The 18544-nt window shown below is 33.4% G+C and overlaps 1 protein-coding gene across 3 annotated transcripts in view; it reads right to left on the bottom strand.

Moving 5' to 3' along the window:
* Positions 1 to 18544, bottom strand: part of Adgrb3 (adhesion G protein-coupled receptor B3) — a 704417-nt gene that overhangs the window by 437113 nt on the left and 248760 nt on the right. For all 3 annotated transcript variants that reach the window (XM_026785468.1, XM_026785467.1, XM_005359883.3), the window contains exons 3-5: positions 12771 to 12881; positions 6650 to 6811; positions 689 to 853 (exon numbers count right to left, since the gene is read on the bottom strand). In XM_026785468.1, coding sequence (XP_026641269.1) covers positions 689 to 853; positions 6650 to 6811; positions 12771 to 12881 — 438 coding nt within the window. The remainder of the gene's footprint in view (positions 1 to 688; positions 854 to 6649; positions 6812 to 12770; positions 12882 to 18544) is intronic.

Consider the following 18544-nt stretch of genomic DNA (forward strand, 5'->3'; position numbering starts at 1 on the left):
CCACAGGGCAGGGAACCCTGACTGCTCTTTGGACTGGAGAGGGAGTGGGAGAGGAGTGGGGGAAAGGAGAGAAGGGTTGGAGGAGGGGGAGGGAAATGGGAGGCTGGGAGGAGGTGGAAACTTGTTTTTTTTTCCTTTTCTCAATAAAAAAAAGAAGGAAAAAAAACAAAAACAAAAAAAAGATGATAATAATACACTTAACGGGAGATTATCTATACTGTCTTATGTTTCTCAGAAAATATTAGCATTGTTCTTACATGGTCAGGGTCAAGTTCCCTCCCTTGATTGAATGGCTGTAAAGAACAGCATGAGGAGAAACAATTCTAAAACAAGTTTTGCTACCTATGTCTGAAGGTAACAACCAAGACCTGAGAACTTTTTGTCATCCTTCCCAATGGACAACTCTGTACAAATAAGCCTTTATTCTAAAACAATAGCGTATACACATAAAGAAATTCAGAAAAGATGAACTCAAGTCGGTACCACTCAAGAGGATGTATATCGCTACAAACACAGGAACCAAGAAAAAGACCCCGTTTCATCCACAAAAGAGACAGTAATTAGAGAAAACATTTTTTTTTTTCAGCAAGGCTCGATAGGAGCTGTATGCTTTCCGTATGGCACGTCCACCAAGTGCAATACATGAAGTACAGTAATGCAAGCTTCAACAAGTGCCAACTATGCTTACCTGGACAGAGAGCAATATTACAGGGCTTGTGATGCGTCTCCGGGCCTTCACAGGGCCTCCCTCCATACTGAGGGGGTGTGCATGACCTGGTTCGTGTTCTTTGGCCTCGGCCACATGTAAACGAGCATAAACTCCAAGGTGACCATTCCTCCCAAACTCCATGTACTGTAATAAAGCAAAGGAGCTTCAGCCATAAAGAAAAGACTCAAAGTCACAGACTTCTTTCTGTATAATTAAGAAAAGATATCAATGAATACGATAGGAAGGTATTTTGAAAACTCACTTTCCATAAAACTCTAATCAGACATTAACTTTTAAATTTAACTTCTAAATTTATTAAAATACTAAAATTCGATGTGCTTTTTCTTCTACAGTTGAATCAAAAAATTTTAAACGATTCCCTTTTTAACATCTTTAAATGGAAATTCCCTTTCTTTCATAAGGAAAATTAATTTTCTCTTACCAGAACTGAACTTTCAAAGTTAATTTATTTTAAATAGCTAATTTTCAATTTAATTCTAATACCTATGAAGTTGCAGAAACATTATGTGTTAGAAAATAAGAAAAATAGTATCCCCGAAAATTGGTTGTATATATTTTAAAATATATTTTAAACTAGTATTTAAAATATTTTTCTCATCTAAAGTTTTGGAGGTAAATTCATCATCTTTTGAGTAGGAAGCTATTTGAACCTCTGGATCTTCTCTGGTAGCATCCTCCCCTTCCCCAGGTCAAGGTAGGCACAATCTGTTTCTGAAATCCATAGGGCAAGAAGATTATCTCCCTCCTCTGACAGTTTGATGAAACTTGAAAAATTCCTAATTATAGTTCCAAAACAACAACAAAACCAAATTATAGAAAAATAGAATTAAAGTAACCGTGGAAATACCAATGCTCCAAATATTTCCATAATTCAAACTTGAATGGAAACAATACTATGTGTTTCTTCTGAGTGAGTACTGAAGGCTGTGTAAGAAATACTGGTACAGTTTATAGAAGTTCTCTGGGTTTAAGGATTAAATCCTTTTTCTGAATGTCAAATTACTGCTCTCATCTTAATTATTAGCCCTAGGGTATTTATTTACCTTACACATAAAGCATGTACAGAGAGGCCAGGAAGAATGTACTCTTGAGAGCCTTCTGTCTTGACACAGAGCCTTAGAACTCTGACCCTGTCTTGAGCACAAATTGTTGGGGTCACTCCTGGGAGTAGGGAGTATAGACCCACAGAAAAATGGCAGAAGTAGATTCAGTTTTCTCCTACAACTGGTAGGTACACACAAGTCAATAGGAAGTGGCAAATATACCTTCTAAACAAATGCAATATTTCTAGAATTTTCTTCATGTTGTTAGCTTAAAGCTGAAATCTAGGTAATTAGCCAGTGCATTAACCCAGACTGTTATTAGTTTTGTGGTTAAAGTCCTTAATATCTGCTCTTTTATGATCTTTAAAGAATGTTATATAGTTTTTGTAAACTATGTTAATGTTTCATCACGCCACAGTGTAAGTAGATATACCTCAAACATCACAAAGTATACATTAGCACACAATTTTGCATGGTAATTGAAATAATCTGGCTAAATCTCAAAAGCATTTCCCCCAAATAACACTCTCATGTTAAGGTATACCATTTTCTTCCATTTATGTTGTTGCCTTGCTGCAGAAAGTTGTGAAAATATGTTCAAATGTTGAAAACAGCAGCGCAATTAGAGTATAAGGCACTGAAAGTCATTGACTGAGTGCGTGGAAGTCACTGGAAAAGCTTTTAAAAAACAATACTTAGAAAAAGTACCAGAAAGAGGGGAAAGCTAATTTTTGTCACCTACCTCATAAAATCTGAGAAAAATGAAAGCTAATTAGTATCTACTGATAACAGAATATCTAATATTTCCATTCAGCGATGTACACACAAGTGTTATATAGTTTTTAAAATATGTTTATATGTGCAACACATCTATGTAAACATCAATCATAAGATTTCTCCAAGTAATTTATATAAATATATTTTATTTTTAGTCATATTTTGTCAATTTTTGTACTTATTTCTTGTTGACATACTTTTCAAACTAATGAGAACCTTCTCCACTATGTAAAGTGTTCAATACATTGTATAATCTTTTGTCAAATTACTATAGTACTTAAAGTACAAAGCACAATGCTGGAAGACATTAAACTTCTAAACTGGCAATTTTTTCTTTGAGAACCACAAAAACTGACAAGGAATCTTAGCAGCTTATTTAAATCATGATACTGGAATCAGAAAATCAATGTTATATAGACATTTTCATAGTCTGTATTGTTATATGTTCAGGTTTTGTGATTCAGTCACTTAAGTTGCTAATTTCTTATGTAACAAGAAATTATTAATAGTTTGTCACTTTTAGAGACTATTGAGCTGACAAAATATTATAGCACATATTTAGACAATGTAAGATTTATATTAAAAAGATTATTCATAAAATTTATGTTAAGATCAAGTTTTCAATTTAATGTGAAATTGTTATATAATACCTTTTATTTTTCAGTAAAATGCAAAACTTCATGAAAATTATCTAGTGAATTTGAAAAATAGTATTACTAAAGTCATTTAATTTACATCAATTTCATTCTTTTTTAAGTTTTCTTCTTGACCTTTGGTACCAGATATATTGACATATTTCTACTTTGTACAAGCAAAAGAGAAAATAAAATATATAGAATACACAAAGCATTATCACCAGGGTTTGGAATAAATATCTGTAAATGCTCATATGATTTTGATTGCATTATATATAAAATAATCATTTTAAAGGTAAGAGTTTTACTCTAGAAAAAAATGAATATGACCACTCTGACATTCCTTAAGAAAGAGATCCCAAATCATTCTGTAACCTATACTAACTTCTACAGATTTAGTTCCAGACAGTGCAGATCAGCGATTATCAGCTGGTGGTAATTCTACCCACATGAGTGTTTCCTGATATCTGCAGACAGTTTGGCTTGCATCAGCTTGTAAGGAAAAGAAGTGCTACTGGCATTAAGTGGGTAGAAGCCAGGGAGGCTGGTAAGCACACAAAAGAGCAGTATGGCTCCCTTGAAACAAAGACTTATCAGGTGCAAAATGCTGGTGTTCAATCAACAGAGGTTGAGAACTCTGGAGTGCAATGCAGAGCTGAAATTCAGCTGGAACAGTAACTAGATAATTGACAGTTGCTCTTTAACTTTCCCAATCTAAGTATAATCCATATTTTCTGAATAATAATGATAATAATAATAAACCTTCCAAATTAAAAAGAACTGTCAGAGCAAGAAACTTGCAAAAGGTCTAGTGTGTATATGTGTTAGTGGATCTGAATAAAAAGAATTTGCGAATTCATAAAAAGTAAGTCGCTTGTCATACTATCAAGTTTCCTTCATGGTACAAATAAATGTAAGCTCAAATGCTCTCATTTTGTAAAAGAGTTAATTTAATAGTCAATGTGTTCTCTTCTTGTCTCATGTCCATTAATAAAATGACACAAAATTTAGAATTCCCTAGAATGACAAGGTCAGGTATTGATTTGTTTTTATAAAGATTTTCATATTGATGGAAATACTTCTTAAATTTTAAGCCACTCAAGATTTACTCTTAATTTTTTACTGTTTTCAAGATATATCATAATAAAAATAACATTTACCAATATGGTAAATTAAAAAAAAGACAGGATATGAAATAAACTCCTATTTCCTATAACTATGTATTTATTTGATATTTTAAAATAATAAATCCTAAAATTAAAAATAAAACTGATCATCAATTCAACAAACAAATCATTAAAGTATAACAATGATATACTTTTCTTTGTGAGCAATAACAACAAAAATTTAGAGAGAAATAGTTTATATGCATGAAGGTGAAAGAGGTTCAAAACTGTTCACATTCTTACACATGATAAGGGTAAAAGTTTATAGTAATCAAAAGAGCTGTCAAGAGCATATTACTCAGTTTGCTTGCATGAGACACAGGGAGCGCGAACTCAGTAATACCACATTGGGGGAGATTTGAGTTCTGCCACGGATGTGCTCACTTCCCAATTGACAGGCTAATCATCCCCCTCTGGTAGATGAAGACTACCTACCATATATGAACCTTGCACGTGTGTGTAACCGGTGACTAGAAGGTAAGCTATGGAAGGTGGAAATCACATTGAAAACCAATCAGATTCCCACTTAGAAATATGTTTGTCATTAGACCCTGTCCTTGTTTTGTGCAAATGATCTTGACAGTAGGTACACCCTGAAAAGATAAATTTATAAATTTATATATCGATTGTATCACAATGCTCTGTTGATACTGTTTTAATTGATGAGAGCAGGGAACTTGACCCTGTAAATCATCATGTAAATACTGTGGTTAGGAATCATGGTTAAGTATCCTCCAGAAGAACTCATTCTATTCTACGCAAATAAGGATCCACAGCGTTTACACTTGGGATCTGAAGGTTTTGGTATGACGCTCCAAGACTGTTTCTCCCTTGCCTTTCTCCCCACTCAGCTCTTGTAATTGAAATATGTTCGGTCTATGATCTCTGCTTTTAGTCTTCTGTCATCTTTCTTATTTATGACTCCCTTACATTGTCCACCTTTGATCTGTACTATTTTTCATTACAGTTCTTTCTTGTATCATGCATTCTCAACTGATTCCTACTTTCTTTCAGTGGCAATTATTGTCCTTCTATTGATTAATGCGCCTTCTTTTCCTCGTAGCCTTAGTTTCTGTCTGTTTAACCTTGTCCTCCTCTATGGCTTTTCTATGTTTTATACATAGAGTTTTCACACCTCATTGCATCATCCCTGTTATCTCCTGTTACTTACTTGTTTTTCTCTTTCATGTGGGATCTTTATGTGTTTTTTAAATCAAAGCCTACATAGCATAGAATTGTCCATGGAAACCATTTTAAATTTAGAGTTCAGCAGTGCTGAGTATATTCATGCATCAGTCAAAAAGATGATCTGAAGTGTCCAATTCTGCAAATTTGAAGATTTATATCCACCAAACAACAGCCATGCTACATTTCCTATATGATTACATTTCCCTTTTCTGCTTGGAAATTGGCATTATTCCTGACCATTCTTCCAGGCCCCTCACTCTTGTTTTTATCAATTGAGAATCAGTTATCTCTGCAATGGAGAGCCCTAAAAGATGTTTAACTTGGAGGTTACAAAGCCTACAGTGCTAAGGCCTTTCTTTTAGAACATCTCCTTTTTGGAGGCTTATGGAAAGTCTATGAGAGCCTCGCTTTAACTGCTGCTTTCATGAAGTTTGCAATCACCCCGTAAGCAAATGATTGGGCACACCATCAACACCTGCCTTGGGACTGACTGAGAAAAGTCCCCATTGCTTTGAGAGGGTGAAAATACAATAAGACCATGTACATCATGAAATAACACAATTTTGATGTAACATACATTTACCCTAACCAGACCCCTGTCTTTGTTTTAAAGCAGTGAATGGATGTGATGGGAACAACCATTTCAGGATTATTTATGAAGTGAAATAAAAGACCATTCTTCAGCCTACTACACTTATTATTACTTCTTTTTCTGATAGGGTCAGTTGAATGGTAGGAGAACTGATGACTGAAAAGCCATCAATCACATGTCATATTTCTCCTAAGCTTGAAAATTTTATTTCCTCATAGATGCAGTTAGATTTTTTAACAACTAAAAAAATGCAAGAAAACTAACTGAATTTTTATACTCTTTGCAATAGCTACAACATTTCAATCTTCTTTGCATTAGGGAGATTTGTCTAACATCCTAACTGCTCTGAAGGCAGAAATGATCACATACAGAATAGAATAGCACAGTCGAGAAAAGTTACACTTAGAGACTCTAATTTAAAAGCCTATACCCCGTTCATATGAAAATAACAAACTGTTCCAAATGCGTAGCATGACACAATTCAAAACATCCACAGTTGTAGTTGCTGCTAACACTACCTGGACAGAGGGCAGTGTTATTGCAAACCCTTGATTCTCTTAATGGGCCGCTGCAGTGTGTCCCGTAAGGTGATACACAAGTTCTGGTTCGCACCTGCGACCCTTGACCACAAGTAACTGAGCATGTGCTCCACTGGGACCACTCTTCCACACCAGATTCACCTGCATGCAAGACAACAAATAAACATGAAATACTGTCTTGATTATTCATCTTGTAATCATTGTCGCAAACTAACGGTGTGACATGCATGAATAATTTCAATGTAAATATATGACAGTATATACAAAGGTGCAAAACATTTCATAGGAACATGAATGTAGAGCTGATACAAAACCTGCTTCTCTTGTTAACGAAACCATTCTTTGCAAAGTCCATTGAACTATCAACACTGTGAATGAAGCAATCAATAGTTTTCGGTGAGGATAGTTGTTGATGTTTTCTTCAAGCCTATCTAGGGCCCTGTATTTGATGTCCAAAGGAGCAGAATGTATTTCTCTTCAGACTCTGAAGCTTTGGACGGGATGTTTTTGTCTGTTCCTGACTAGTTATTTATTGTAGCATGCCCTTCCAATTGCTAAAGACTCAGTGGACTTGAAAACTAGTGAGCAAGTTGATAATTTACTCCACATGGATTTCCTCCCCTTTCACCCTAACGCTAGCTCTTAACTTTCTGGTAATCTGTAATATCCTTCTGCTCCCCTTTCACCCCTGACCTAAAGAAGTGACTTTTTAACTTCAGGTGAATGAAAGCTTCTCTATCATTTATATTAACTGAACATAGAACTAAAATTTACTTCAAAATCAGGTGTTATGAAGCCAGTTACTGCTGGCTTTCATAAAGGTTGTAGTGGTTGGCACAGCATTGAAACTATCCCTAGTTTTCTCATTTTCTAAAACTAGTGTATGAGAAGACAGGAAACATCAATTTTTGAAAAATCGCTACAGTAGACTTCTAATCCTATTCCGGCAGCATGTCCAGAATGGATTTAAAAGCCTGACTTGAAATTTTGCCACTGATTTACATCAAACTCCCATCCAGTCATATCTGCAGTGTGTGTTTATGCTAAGCATTCATGGTGTTGTCAAAACTTTTTACAAGGGAGGGGTTTCTCAGAACTTTCTATCACTATTTATACAGGAAAAGGAGCAACTTAGATCCATATCATGTGTTCAGTACAGAATAATCATTTGGAATATAATTCCAAGGAAAGAAATATCAGTCCATTTGTCTGTCTTGTTTCGGAGAGTTAGTCAACGATTTAGGGGTATATTAAATGCTAATGAAGTAGCTGATTTACTAGCTGTTGCTGAATGAGTAAAGAATGTGTTTGCATCAGACAATCTTCAGTGAGAAATCTACTGTTAAGAGTTAGTCCACTGCTAGAAAACCTATTAGATGAAGATGTTGATTTAATATTCTGCTATAATCCACTTTCTTATTTTCACTAGGGCTCAGAACAACTAGTTTGCAGAGAAATACTATTCTATTCAAACTCTGTTAGCAGGATCATGAAGAAGGTGCTCTTATGCTCCTCTATCATTATGCATGCAGAGGCATAGATAACAATTCATCAATAACTGGGTTATCTATCAGAAGGCCACATGCTGGTAATTTGGATGTCAGTTCACATTAATTGGGATTTTCAATATTGAAACTGAAGTTTCAACTGGATGTACAATAATAGATCTCTCTTGATCACTTCAATATTTTAACCTTTACAAATTGATCTATGGCTAATTTTATAACTATCGAATTAGATGTCTGTGGTGTTTGAAGTTATATCTCATAATTTGCTTTATTACGTTGGATATTATTTAACAAAACAAAAGCCATCATTTGGTGAGTGGAATGATAGGATGATGGTTAAAACTATCTACGCATATGTGTATACAGACACAAGCATACTTAATAATGAAAACATTAAGCTTAAAGTTAGGAAAAAGTAATGTATACTTAGTGACATGCCTGCAGGTGATGAGACTGAGTATAACTATTACGGCTCTATGTTATCAATTTCAAGCCAGATACGTAAGAATAATGTAAATTCTGGAAGCGAGATGACAAAGGTTATGAGAAAAAAAATAGTTCTACTTTTCCACAAACGCAGTTTTTCTTTCTCTCTTGCATTGTAATGATAGACAATTTTAAAAATTAAACTTAGCCATAAATTAGAATCAAGGCTCAATTTAAAGTACAACCTCATACACGTATTTGGAGACCTGAATAGCCTCTACAGCTATGATTCTGCATGACACTGTGCAAGAGAAGCAGTGGGCTGGGTCATGAGGCATCAATCATAAATGCTTCCTTCCTCAGAGAAGCCTTCCTCAAAGCTCATTTTGCAGATGAAAATTTAAATAAAAATAAATGCATAAATAATAAATTTTATTTCAAATGTTGAATCAAAATTTGCCACTGAAATACTAGTCTAACCATCAGCTTGATCTTGTTGTATTAAGTGTTATTTCAAGTGACATTTTCACTGCAATTTTTATGCTACTTCCTTTCTTCCTAAAGTGTGAGGGTTATCTAGCAAAGCACATAGGTGTATGCTAGAAACAGTTAATATGCTTTAAAAGAAAGATCTTTTAATGCACTGAAGCAGTAAAGCATAAACTCAGCACCATTTTCAGTATATGTCTCTTTGGAGACAGCACAAACTCATCTAGGCAACATGCCAAACATCATGTCCACAGCTCTCTATAAGTGAATATGCAGGCTCTTTATCCTGGAATGAATCATGAATGGAAACTGGAAAGCCTTGCAGTCAGCTGCATATTGACTCTGGGGGCCCTTGGAAAAATCCATTTATATTTTGAAATTCTATAATAATTTACCTAACTCGAAAGCTACTTGTGAAAATCGAGTGTGATCAAGTGCAATAGAGAATTTAAAATTATGATCAAGATATTAATATAACTTTTGCTAGCATGTTAAAACCATGAAACTAGAAGCACATTTAATGTTATGTTCCTATTTTAGATCACATATCATGTATTCCTAATGCAGGCAGTTTCCCTTGCGTAATAAATGGTTACTTTTCTAAACCTGTTTATAAACTAACTTTATGCCTATGATGCTGAATAGTAAGAACCATTAACATTTATCTTATTCTAGCTTATTGCCCTTAGCTTGGGCTTATCTTTTAAACAGACATATTTATACCTTATTTTATTTTCTTTAAATATATATACAGATGTCTAACTTAGATTTTCATCCTACTTTACTGCATGTGTTAGGTCTTAGCTCCATGTATGTATGTGTACTATGTTCATACAGTGCCCAGAGTGGCCAGAAGAGAGTGTTGGATCCTCTAGAACTGGAGCTAACACCTGGTTGTGAAACACCATGTAGATTATGAGAACCTAACATGTGGCCCCTGCAAGAGCAGTAAGTGCTCTAACCACTGAGCCATTTCTCCAGCCTTATCTTAAGCTTTTATCGTAGCCTAATTAGTGTTCAGACTTGCCTCAGTTACTAGAATTAGCACTAGTCCTCTAGTTATTCTGATAAAATAATGCTACCTCATAAGAATGTCATTTAAAAGTGTTCACTCACCCTGACTCTGTCTAGAACAGCTTTCTTAAGAATGAAAATATTTACTGATTGTATTGATTTTTAAAGCCAGTTCACTTATTTGAGAAGAAATAAGGCATGATGGCTTTTGCTTTCTTTTTCCATGACAGATATAGCATATTATGGCATTTTACAATTTTATTACTTAGCTTCCCTCCATTGTATCATTTTTTGCTCTCAAATTATGGTTAGCAAAATTTTATGACTGTGTAAATGCAATATTATTACCTTGATTTTAAACAAGACAAGTTCTATAAATAAAGCATCATTTAATAAAATGTTATTGTGTGATAATTCTATTAATTAGTCTATGTTAACTTCAAAAGAAACAATATTTAAAAACTTCTCTTTTAGTAATGTGTCTCACTCTCAATTATTAATCTTAAAATACTATAATGAATTTTCCTTTCTTAGTTCAGCATGTTAATTTAATATTAAAGTGCGCACAATACACATGTCTACATTTGTGTATGCAATGTTTGGTTTAAAATGAGTTTATGATCCTATTTCCTATAAGTTCAAACATCAACCAATATTTCTAGAACTTTAATATGGCATGGTCTTTCTGAGAAGATAAAAATATCTGTAAGTGTTTTTAACATTGGGCCCAGATTTATTTAATCAGTATGTCATCTACTTACCAAAGCACTTGTTAGTGAAAGAATATACATTGTGTAGAAAAACAATGACTGGAAAATCAGAAATAAATGTAAAAATGTGATTACCAATTTCTAATTTTACAAATCAACATTTCATGACATTTAAGTTTGTCAAAATGTTTTCCTTAAAAATTTAAATTGTCTTAATGTAAACAAGCATTATTAAATGGAATTTAAAAAAACGTTGGATTAAATTGGATAATACAAAATGAACAAGCTAAAGCTACTAGATCTTGGATATTTAAACTTATGGTTCTCCATTTCACTCCCCTTGTTGACAAGTTTGAGGAATTAGAGTAAACCAATCTTTGCTATGTCTTTTGTGTAAAAGAAGGACACATTTCTCAGACAGCAGATGTGTTCTCACAGGGAGATGGATGCCTTCGGGACTGAGTGGTAAGACCACGTTTTATCTCTCTATTGAGAGTAGAAATCCCCGAATCTCTGTTCACTGCTTCAATTATTTTGCTCCCAGTATCAGACAAAAGCACATTTAGGAATTTGGAAATCCACTTGAACAGAATACATTTCTGGACTTCAATAAGTAACTGGTTAAAATATAAATCTCCTCTCAAATAAGGTACACCAAAAACAATCCTGTAAAGAAAGTTCTCATTTCCGGGTCTGGCTATATCCTATATTATTTTTAAAATTTAAACTGTGTGCTTATAGAATTAATTCTACATATCCTGTTATGAGAAGCTGAGCTTTAATTAATATATTAAAATATATCATTTATCTATTACCCAGACTCCAATTCTGTATTAATATTTGAATTTCTAAGCATTAAGCTAATGTACAGTGTTCTAAACAGATACTATCACAAAGAACACATGAACTGAAGGACACATTCGTTCTTTTGGAGAATTTCACTAAAATTCTCTGAATAGCATGTCACAGATCTGGTTATATAAGCATGATTTCATACTAATGCTAAAACAAACAAGAACAAGTACATAAAATTTTGTAAAACCATAGATAAGCTTAGTTTTAAGTTTTGAAAACGAAAAGCAATGAAAGGTTGGTCAGGTTTGCAACACTGCTTTAAAGATCTCCAAGTGGGAGAGCCCCAGGCAATGTTGCTGGCCAGAACTCTAGAATTCTTTCTCCAAGCAGCCAAATTATGGCCCACTGCAATTTCCCAAACTCTACAGACTATTAAAGAATAAATTCTGTGTGTATATATTCATGTATATCTATGAATTTCAAAAATTATGTCAAATAATGCACTTTTCAGTCACACTCAAATTTGTAGGGAGTTAAGAAATAATTTGATTGATGTAGGATTAAAGAATTTTATAAGCCATTAAAGAATTTTATAAGCCAGAAAGTCAGTTTTGTTGATATTTAATTAGATGGTTAACTTTTTACTATTTATCTTCTTCAACAAATTTATTTCCAAATCGTATATTAAATTATAAAAAGTCTAATTTCTATATCTTTTAGCAGCAAGCAATATTTAGAGATAAAATGACATATGGAAGCATATTTAATGTATCAAATTTGGTTACATTGAATCTCATCAGCTTAGTCCTATTTAAATTATAGTTAATGAAATCATCAAATCAAATAATTCTCGAAAAAGTAACTTTATTGCTTTCCTTTCAAAGCGTGATGATCCATTTTAGTGGCTAATTAACTTAAGGAATTAATAATACGCAAATCCTAAAGCATCCTATACCAAGAGCAAAGCAAGTATTACACATTATCTGTGTACTTTTCATTCATAGCTACTTTATTTATGGACTTTAACTGGTGACAAAAAAAATAGCTCAAAAAAAATCAGCTCCAAAACTGACAAATGTGCAGCAAAGGATCATGGAAACATGCAGTGGTTTCATTAAATTAACAACGACAAATAGAAAAATGTAACTAACGTATTACCAGTTTGTGCCATAAATTTAGCAGCATCAGCTTGTTCCTGAGGGACCCTTTTCTCATGGACAGATCGAGGTCGCTGACTTTTAATTGTATGATCTCCCATCATTCCAAATTCTAAAGACAGAATAAAGGTATATGAAAGCCTGTGTGTAGACATTTCTCACAAATTACATTCCTGTCCCATGCAATATGTTCCTGCACAGACCTAGAAGTTACTGATAAATCCACAGTTCTAACTTTTCTAGTCTGATCTGCTTGGAATATGTCTAAACTTTCTAAACATCAGCTAGAAAATCTGCATCATGAACAGCTTTCAAGAAACAATCATAACAGTCAATCAACGATACATCCGATAACAAGTCAACTCAAGTAACAGAATGTATTGTACACTTCTCTGATAATGTTCTGAAGCCACATATCAGAAGAAAAAAATGCAACCACACTATTAATTGTTCTTCCTCAAAGAATTCTAACTGGGTGTCTGCTGCTTCTGGCTAAATGGTTGTCACCCCAACAAGGTTTCCAGCACCTTTAAAAGGAATGGACACCTATGTACTCTAATTTTCGGAGAGAAATATTCAGACAACGGATTGTTTTTATATCCACAGATGAGGTAGCCTTGGTTTGCCTCAAGGGGTAGCTTCAGAAGTTCTGAGTCTTCCTTGGCCTGAATCAATCAATTGAACACTTTCTCTAACCACATGTAAGGCTATGTGATCTGAATTTTTTTTTTTGTTCAAATGACAGCGTCTAAGTTTTTGTTATTTAATTATTCTATAATAAACTACTAATAAAGACAAAAATAATATCTGTTCCTAACAGACAATTAGAAAGAAAGTGTGAAGATGGAAATTATTCAATCAATAGATCAGCTTCTGTGCCGTGCATTTACAAAACTTCGTGTGCTTAAATGGATTGTAGCCTCAGAACTCTGAGTTTGTGCTGTGCTCACTGAACTCTTACTGTGATCTAGTGAAAGTCAAGTCTACCATGTGGAATGCTAGATGGCTCTAATTCCTAACACTCTGTTAGTAAAAGAAAATTCCTAGCAAAAATGACATTCTCTTACATTAAAAATGTTACTGATCTCTTGATACTTAGAGTTAAAAGTTGAGAATGAAAATTTGACAAAAAGTTGTTTTACTCCAGCTTTTTTTCTCATCAATTCTAAATGTACTTCTCCTAAAATACAACTTATTTGCCTTGTATTTTGTAAGGGGCAATTCTACCAACTCTTGTCTTTAATGTAACAAAAAAGGTTAGTTGTTGTCTGTTCAATCAAAATCATCCAGTTATAACCCCAGAAATATCAACTCTAAGAAATTCTTTCTAGATATTCCATTAAAGAATTTACATCCTGATATTTGAGAAGATATTTGAGAAGTCTAAATGTATGTCCTCTTTTGTCAGTTTGGATAATATTCAAGGATAGAAAATGGAAATATTTATAAAATATCAGTTTGCTAGAAAAAATAAAATCACTATTTTTTCTATTCCTACCAACATTCCTTTATTCATTCATGTGTAAACTATGTGCTGTGTGAATCATTTCTCACTAAGCATAGAACTATCTAATTACCTTTAAATTTGCTATTTAGAAAATTTTAACTATAGTTTTTCACTACTATATACTTAAAACTATTATTCAGTTGAAATGTCACTGTATCTTCAATAGCAAAAATATTAGTGATAATTTATATTAACATTACACACCACCTTTCCACTTAAAATTTTAATTTAACTTGCATGTTCTGCAAGTTTTTATCATTTCCCATATCTATATCAGAGTATATCTTTCCATAATACTGCTGGGGTTCTAATGCTCACACTAAGGTAGTTTTGGCATGAGAATGTAAAGAAAGAAAAAAATGTTTATCCCATATATATGACTTTTAAGATACAAAGTAATAACAGAACCAATTTGATGGAAGACCATTCTTAATCTCAGTGGCAGCATGGTAATAACCTGTAATCTATCTTCTGGGAAAAATATTGCAACATTAAGGAAAGTATGATCCTGATGCTTAAGGTTATGGGTATTGTTAATTCACTACTGGGGTAAGTTAAAAAGTATCACACTAAATTTCTAATAATTCCACAAACATAAGCAAAAGTCAAATGCTGATTTTTTAAAACTGAATTTAGACTATTATTTTATATTTCTAGCCAAGTCATTTCTATATACCAAAAAATTACAATAAAAATAATACTTCAGTATTCCAATTTAGTGAACACCAATCATCAATATTTATTGACGAACAGTATATCCAAATGAATGTCAGTGCTGATGCTATATCCTTGGTTATAATATTTAAGAAAATATATCCTTCAAATATTTATAGATTTAATTACATCATACACAAACAAAAGTTTAAAGTGGAGTTGTTGATTGTGGCAATAAAATTTAACTAGCAAGTTTTTAAAGATGAGAATTGCATTTTTGTTTCTGTGGGGAGATCAAATCTAGCATCTTAATATACATAGGGCAAGTACTCAATCAATGTGCTATATCTGAAAACAAAATGACAATTAATATGTGGTCCTATAATAGACAAATTACCTATAGTATATATAAGATACACCACTGATTTCCTTTCTTAGAAGGCAAATGAGAATTATAGTGGCATGTAAACATATTCCAAGCCTATTAAGACTAAAGTATCAAATTGAAAATGAAATATGCTTCAATCTAACCAGGAGTGTTTCTATACAATATCTGTATTCCAAACTGTTAGAAAATATAAATCTTTTTCATCTAATTTTAATAAAAGGTACTATTTACAACAAATGTTCCATATAACATAAATAATGGGTTATTTTTGAAACATTTATGTTGCTTTTCATTTCCTTCATGATGGCATTATCTTCTAATGAAAATAAAGGCCAATTGGATCATTCAATTGTAGGAGACAAAACTATTTTACTAGTGTACTCTCATGTGGTCGATGTAGTTTGAAGTATTATGATTTCTGGATAATATAAAGTCTTCATGAATGGTTGATTCCTAGTCATACAGTCAGCATTGGCAAAGATAATATACTACATTAGTTACACAAGAAAAATAACCAAATAAAAAGATGCTCTGCATTGGTGAAAGCGATGGAAAGCAAGCTGTGAAATCAAATGAAAAAGTACAGCATAAGTGTGCGTATGGTGCATGGCGTATGGAAACAGCGAATTAATTCTTGTCTTTGCGTTGATGGTATTGATGAAGTGGTGAGCAAATAGCTGTTCATGTAGAAAGCCCAAGATGATTGAAGATGACTAGCAAGCTTTAAGGGTTTTCCCTCTGGCATTCACTGTGCTTCTTAATAAAAGCTGGCATTTCTGAAAGTTAGATGCATGAAAGAAAGGTTTTGAAAGTCATCTTCTTTAAGTCTAGGCCTATGACTTGATTAAGCATGAGATCCTTAGGAAGAAAATGGACATTAGACTTTACTTTTGATCACCAGTTGTCAGTAATGGGAATTTTGTTTGTAAGTTGAGGAAGACACTAATATGGGACTTAATTTATCAAAAAGTTAAAACACATCTACTCAATATTTTACTAATGGGTTTATTTTAAATATATGGACAAGCATTAATACTGTCATTTAATGTCATTTAATGTCAGACTGGCTTTAGAATTTACAGACTTCCCTTTGCATTGCCATCGACATCAACTAACCCGAGCGAGGTCGCTATTGCTTTTCACAAAGACCCAAGACTAAGGCCCTGTTGATTCACTGTTGGAACTGCACTACTGCCAGTGGATGAGGAGCTATACCCTTGCTCAAAACTGTCTCCAAGGGGAGGTCTGCTCCTTCAGCAATGTCTGTAACAAAGACCCCCTCAATTTCAACCTCAGCAACAGCACCAGAAAGCGCTTCCACTTCAAAATACTATGGCATTTCCTTGGTCTCCTTGAAATACTGATTTGCCTAGAATCACACCAGATTTGTATTTTATCTACATAGAGGTAAAATTTATATATTGTATAAATATACAAATGTTTTTTTCTATCACATACAAACTTTTATTCTCTCTCTCTCTCTCTCTCTCTCTCTCTCTCTCTCTCTCTCTCTCTCTCTTTCTCTCTCTCTCTCTTCCTCCTTCTCTCGGATCTCATGTACCCCTAGCTGTCCTGGAACATGCTATATAACAAAGAATAAACTTGAACTTTTCTACTGAACAACATATTCACCACCCATAACATAACTTTAAGTACCAGAACTAGGAAACTTAAATGAGATTTTCTTTATCAAAATGCAACAGAAGAGAATATCAAGTACATTGCAGTTGGCTAATGAAAAAGGTGCATCATTTGATTGACATAAGCTAGTGTAGATAAGCAAATTCTGTTAAGAAGCAACAACATATTCTACGAAGAAAGTTGATTAAAGTGAATGTATTCTAAGTTCACATTTTTGCTGGTATATAATTATTGAATTTGTCATTTATTTTCATATTAATTGAAATTACATGGCACAATGATTCTGTATGTAAAGACATTCTTCTAAATAATAAAGTTGAAAAATACATAGCCACTAAAGAGAAACTAAAACTACCACTATTAGAATATTTTCTTTTTCTGCGGTTTCCTAATTTTTCTAAATTTTTAAATGCATGCAGACTTGAAATTTGCATATTCTCACTTCATAAGTATCTGCTAAGTACTTATATATCCAAATGTTTTATGAAAAGACAGGAGAAAGAGGCAATGACTGAAGTATTCACAATCAAAAGTGTCTCTAAAAGTAGCATGCATTATCAAAAACTGTAATTTTTTCAATTATATACACTAGCTAAGATGATCAAAAAACACCTTAACAATATTTACCATTGATTACAAAATAGTTTAGTTTTCTAAAGGACAGAATCAGTGACTACAAGACAACTTTCAAAGAACTCAAGAACGAAAGTTGCATGGTAAATTGATAAATATTGAAAAACATTTAAATAAAATAGAAATGTTCTTAAAATGCTAGGAACCCAAGAAACTCATTAAATTTTAGTATGTCAATGGTTTGTCCTTGCTATACATTATTTTTATGCTTTATTACCAAATTTATATCACTGATTATAAGGATAAAGATGTTCTTTCTCACACTAGTGAAACAAAATTTTAATTGCAAAATACTCTGACATAAATTACTTTATTAGGTAGCTAACATACTTCTACACATGAATAAAGCATTAAATAATCAAGTATGTGTGACTAGTGTGCTCACAGAAGAGTTTTAGATGTTCTGGGGTATGTTTATTTCAATAAACTTTGATATTAATGTGATCTGACAAGATCTCAGAGAACCTGAAATATAAGCAAACTGATCTGTATTTAGATATTTTTTTTTCTGCTTTTTCCAAGCTAGAACAGAGATTGGGTTCTTTCTGGCCCAGTTTCTGACATGTAGAGAGGTTCTGTATGAAGAGTTTTCAAAAGTGTCAACAAGAGAATGGCAATGACAGGCAGAAATTTGTCCCGGAAGCTCCAGTGGAAACAAACCAGCAAGACAAGCACAAAGTGAATGGGCCAGATGTTATCGGAGAAGCCAGATTTTCAACTTAGAGGATACTGGACTTTGGTTAGAGGATACAGGAATTTGAAGCGTAGTTTATTTGTAGTCTGTCTGTATGAGTGTGTGTGTGTGTGTGTGTCTGTGTGTGTGTGTGTGTGTGTGTGTGTAAGTGTACCATGTGTCTGCATTGCCTGCAGAGTCCAGAACAGAAGAGGGGTTTGGATCCCAGGGGACTGCAGTTTCAGACAGTTGTAGCTGCTATGTAGGTTCTGGGAACCA

Source organism: Microtus ochrogaster, linkage group LG2, assembly GCF_000317375.1.
Source record: "Microtus ochrogaster isolate Prairie Vole_2 linkage group LG2, MicOch1.0, whole genome shotgun sequence".
In the NCBI taxonomy this organism is placed as follows: domain Eukaryota; kingdom Metazoa; phylum Chordata; class Mammalia; order Rodentia; family Cricetidae; genus Microtus; species Microtus ochrogaster.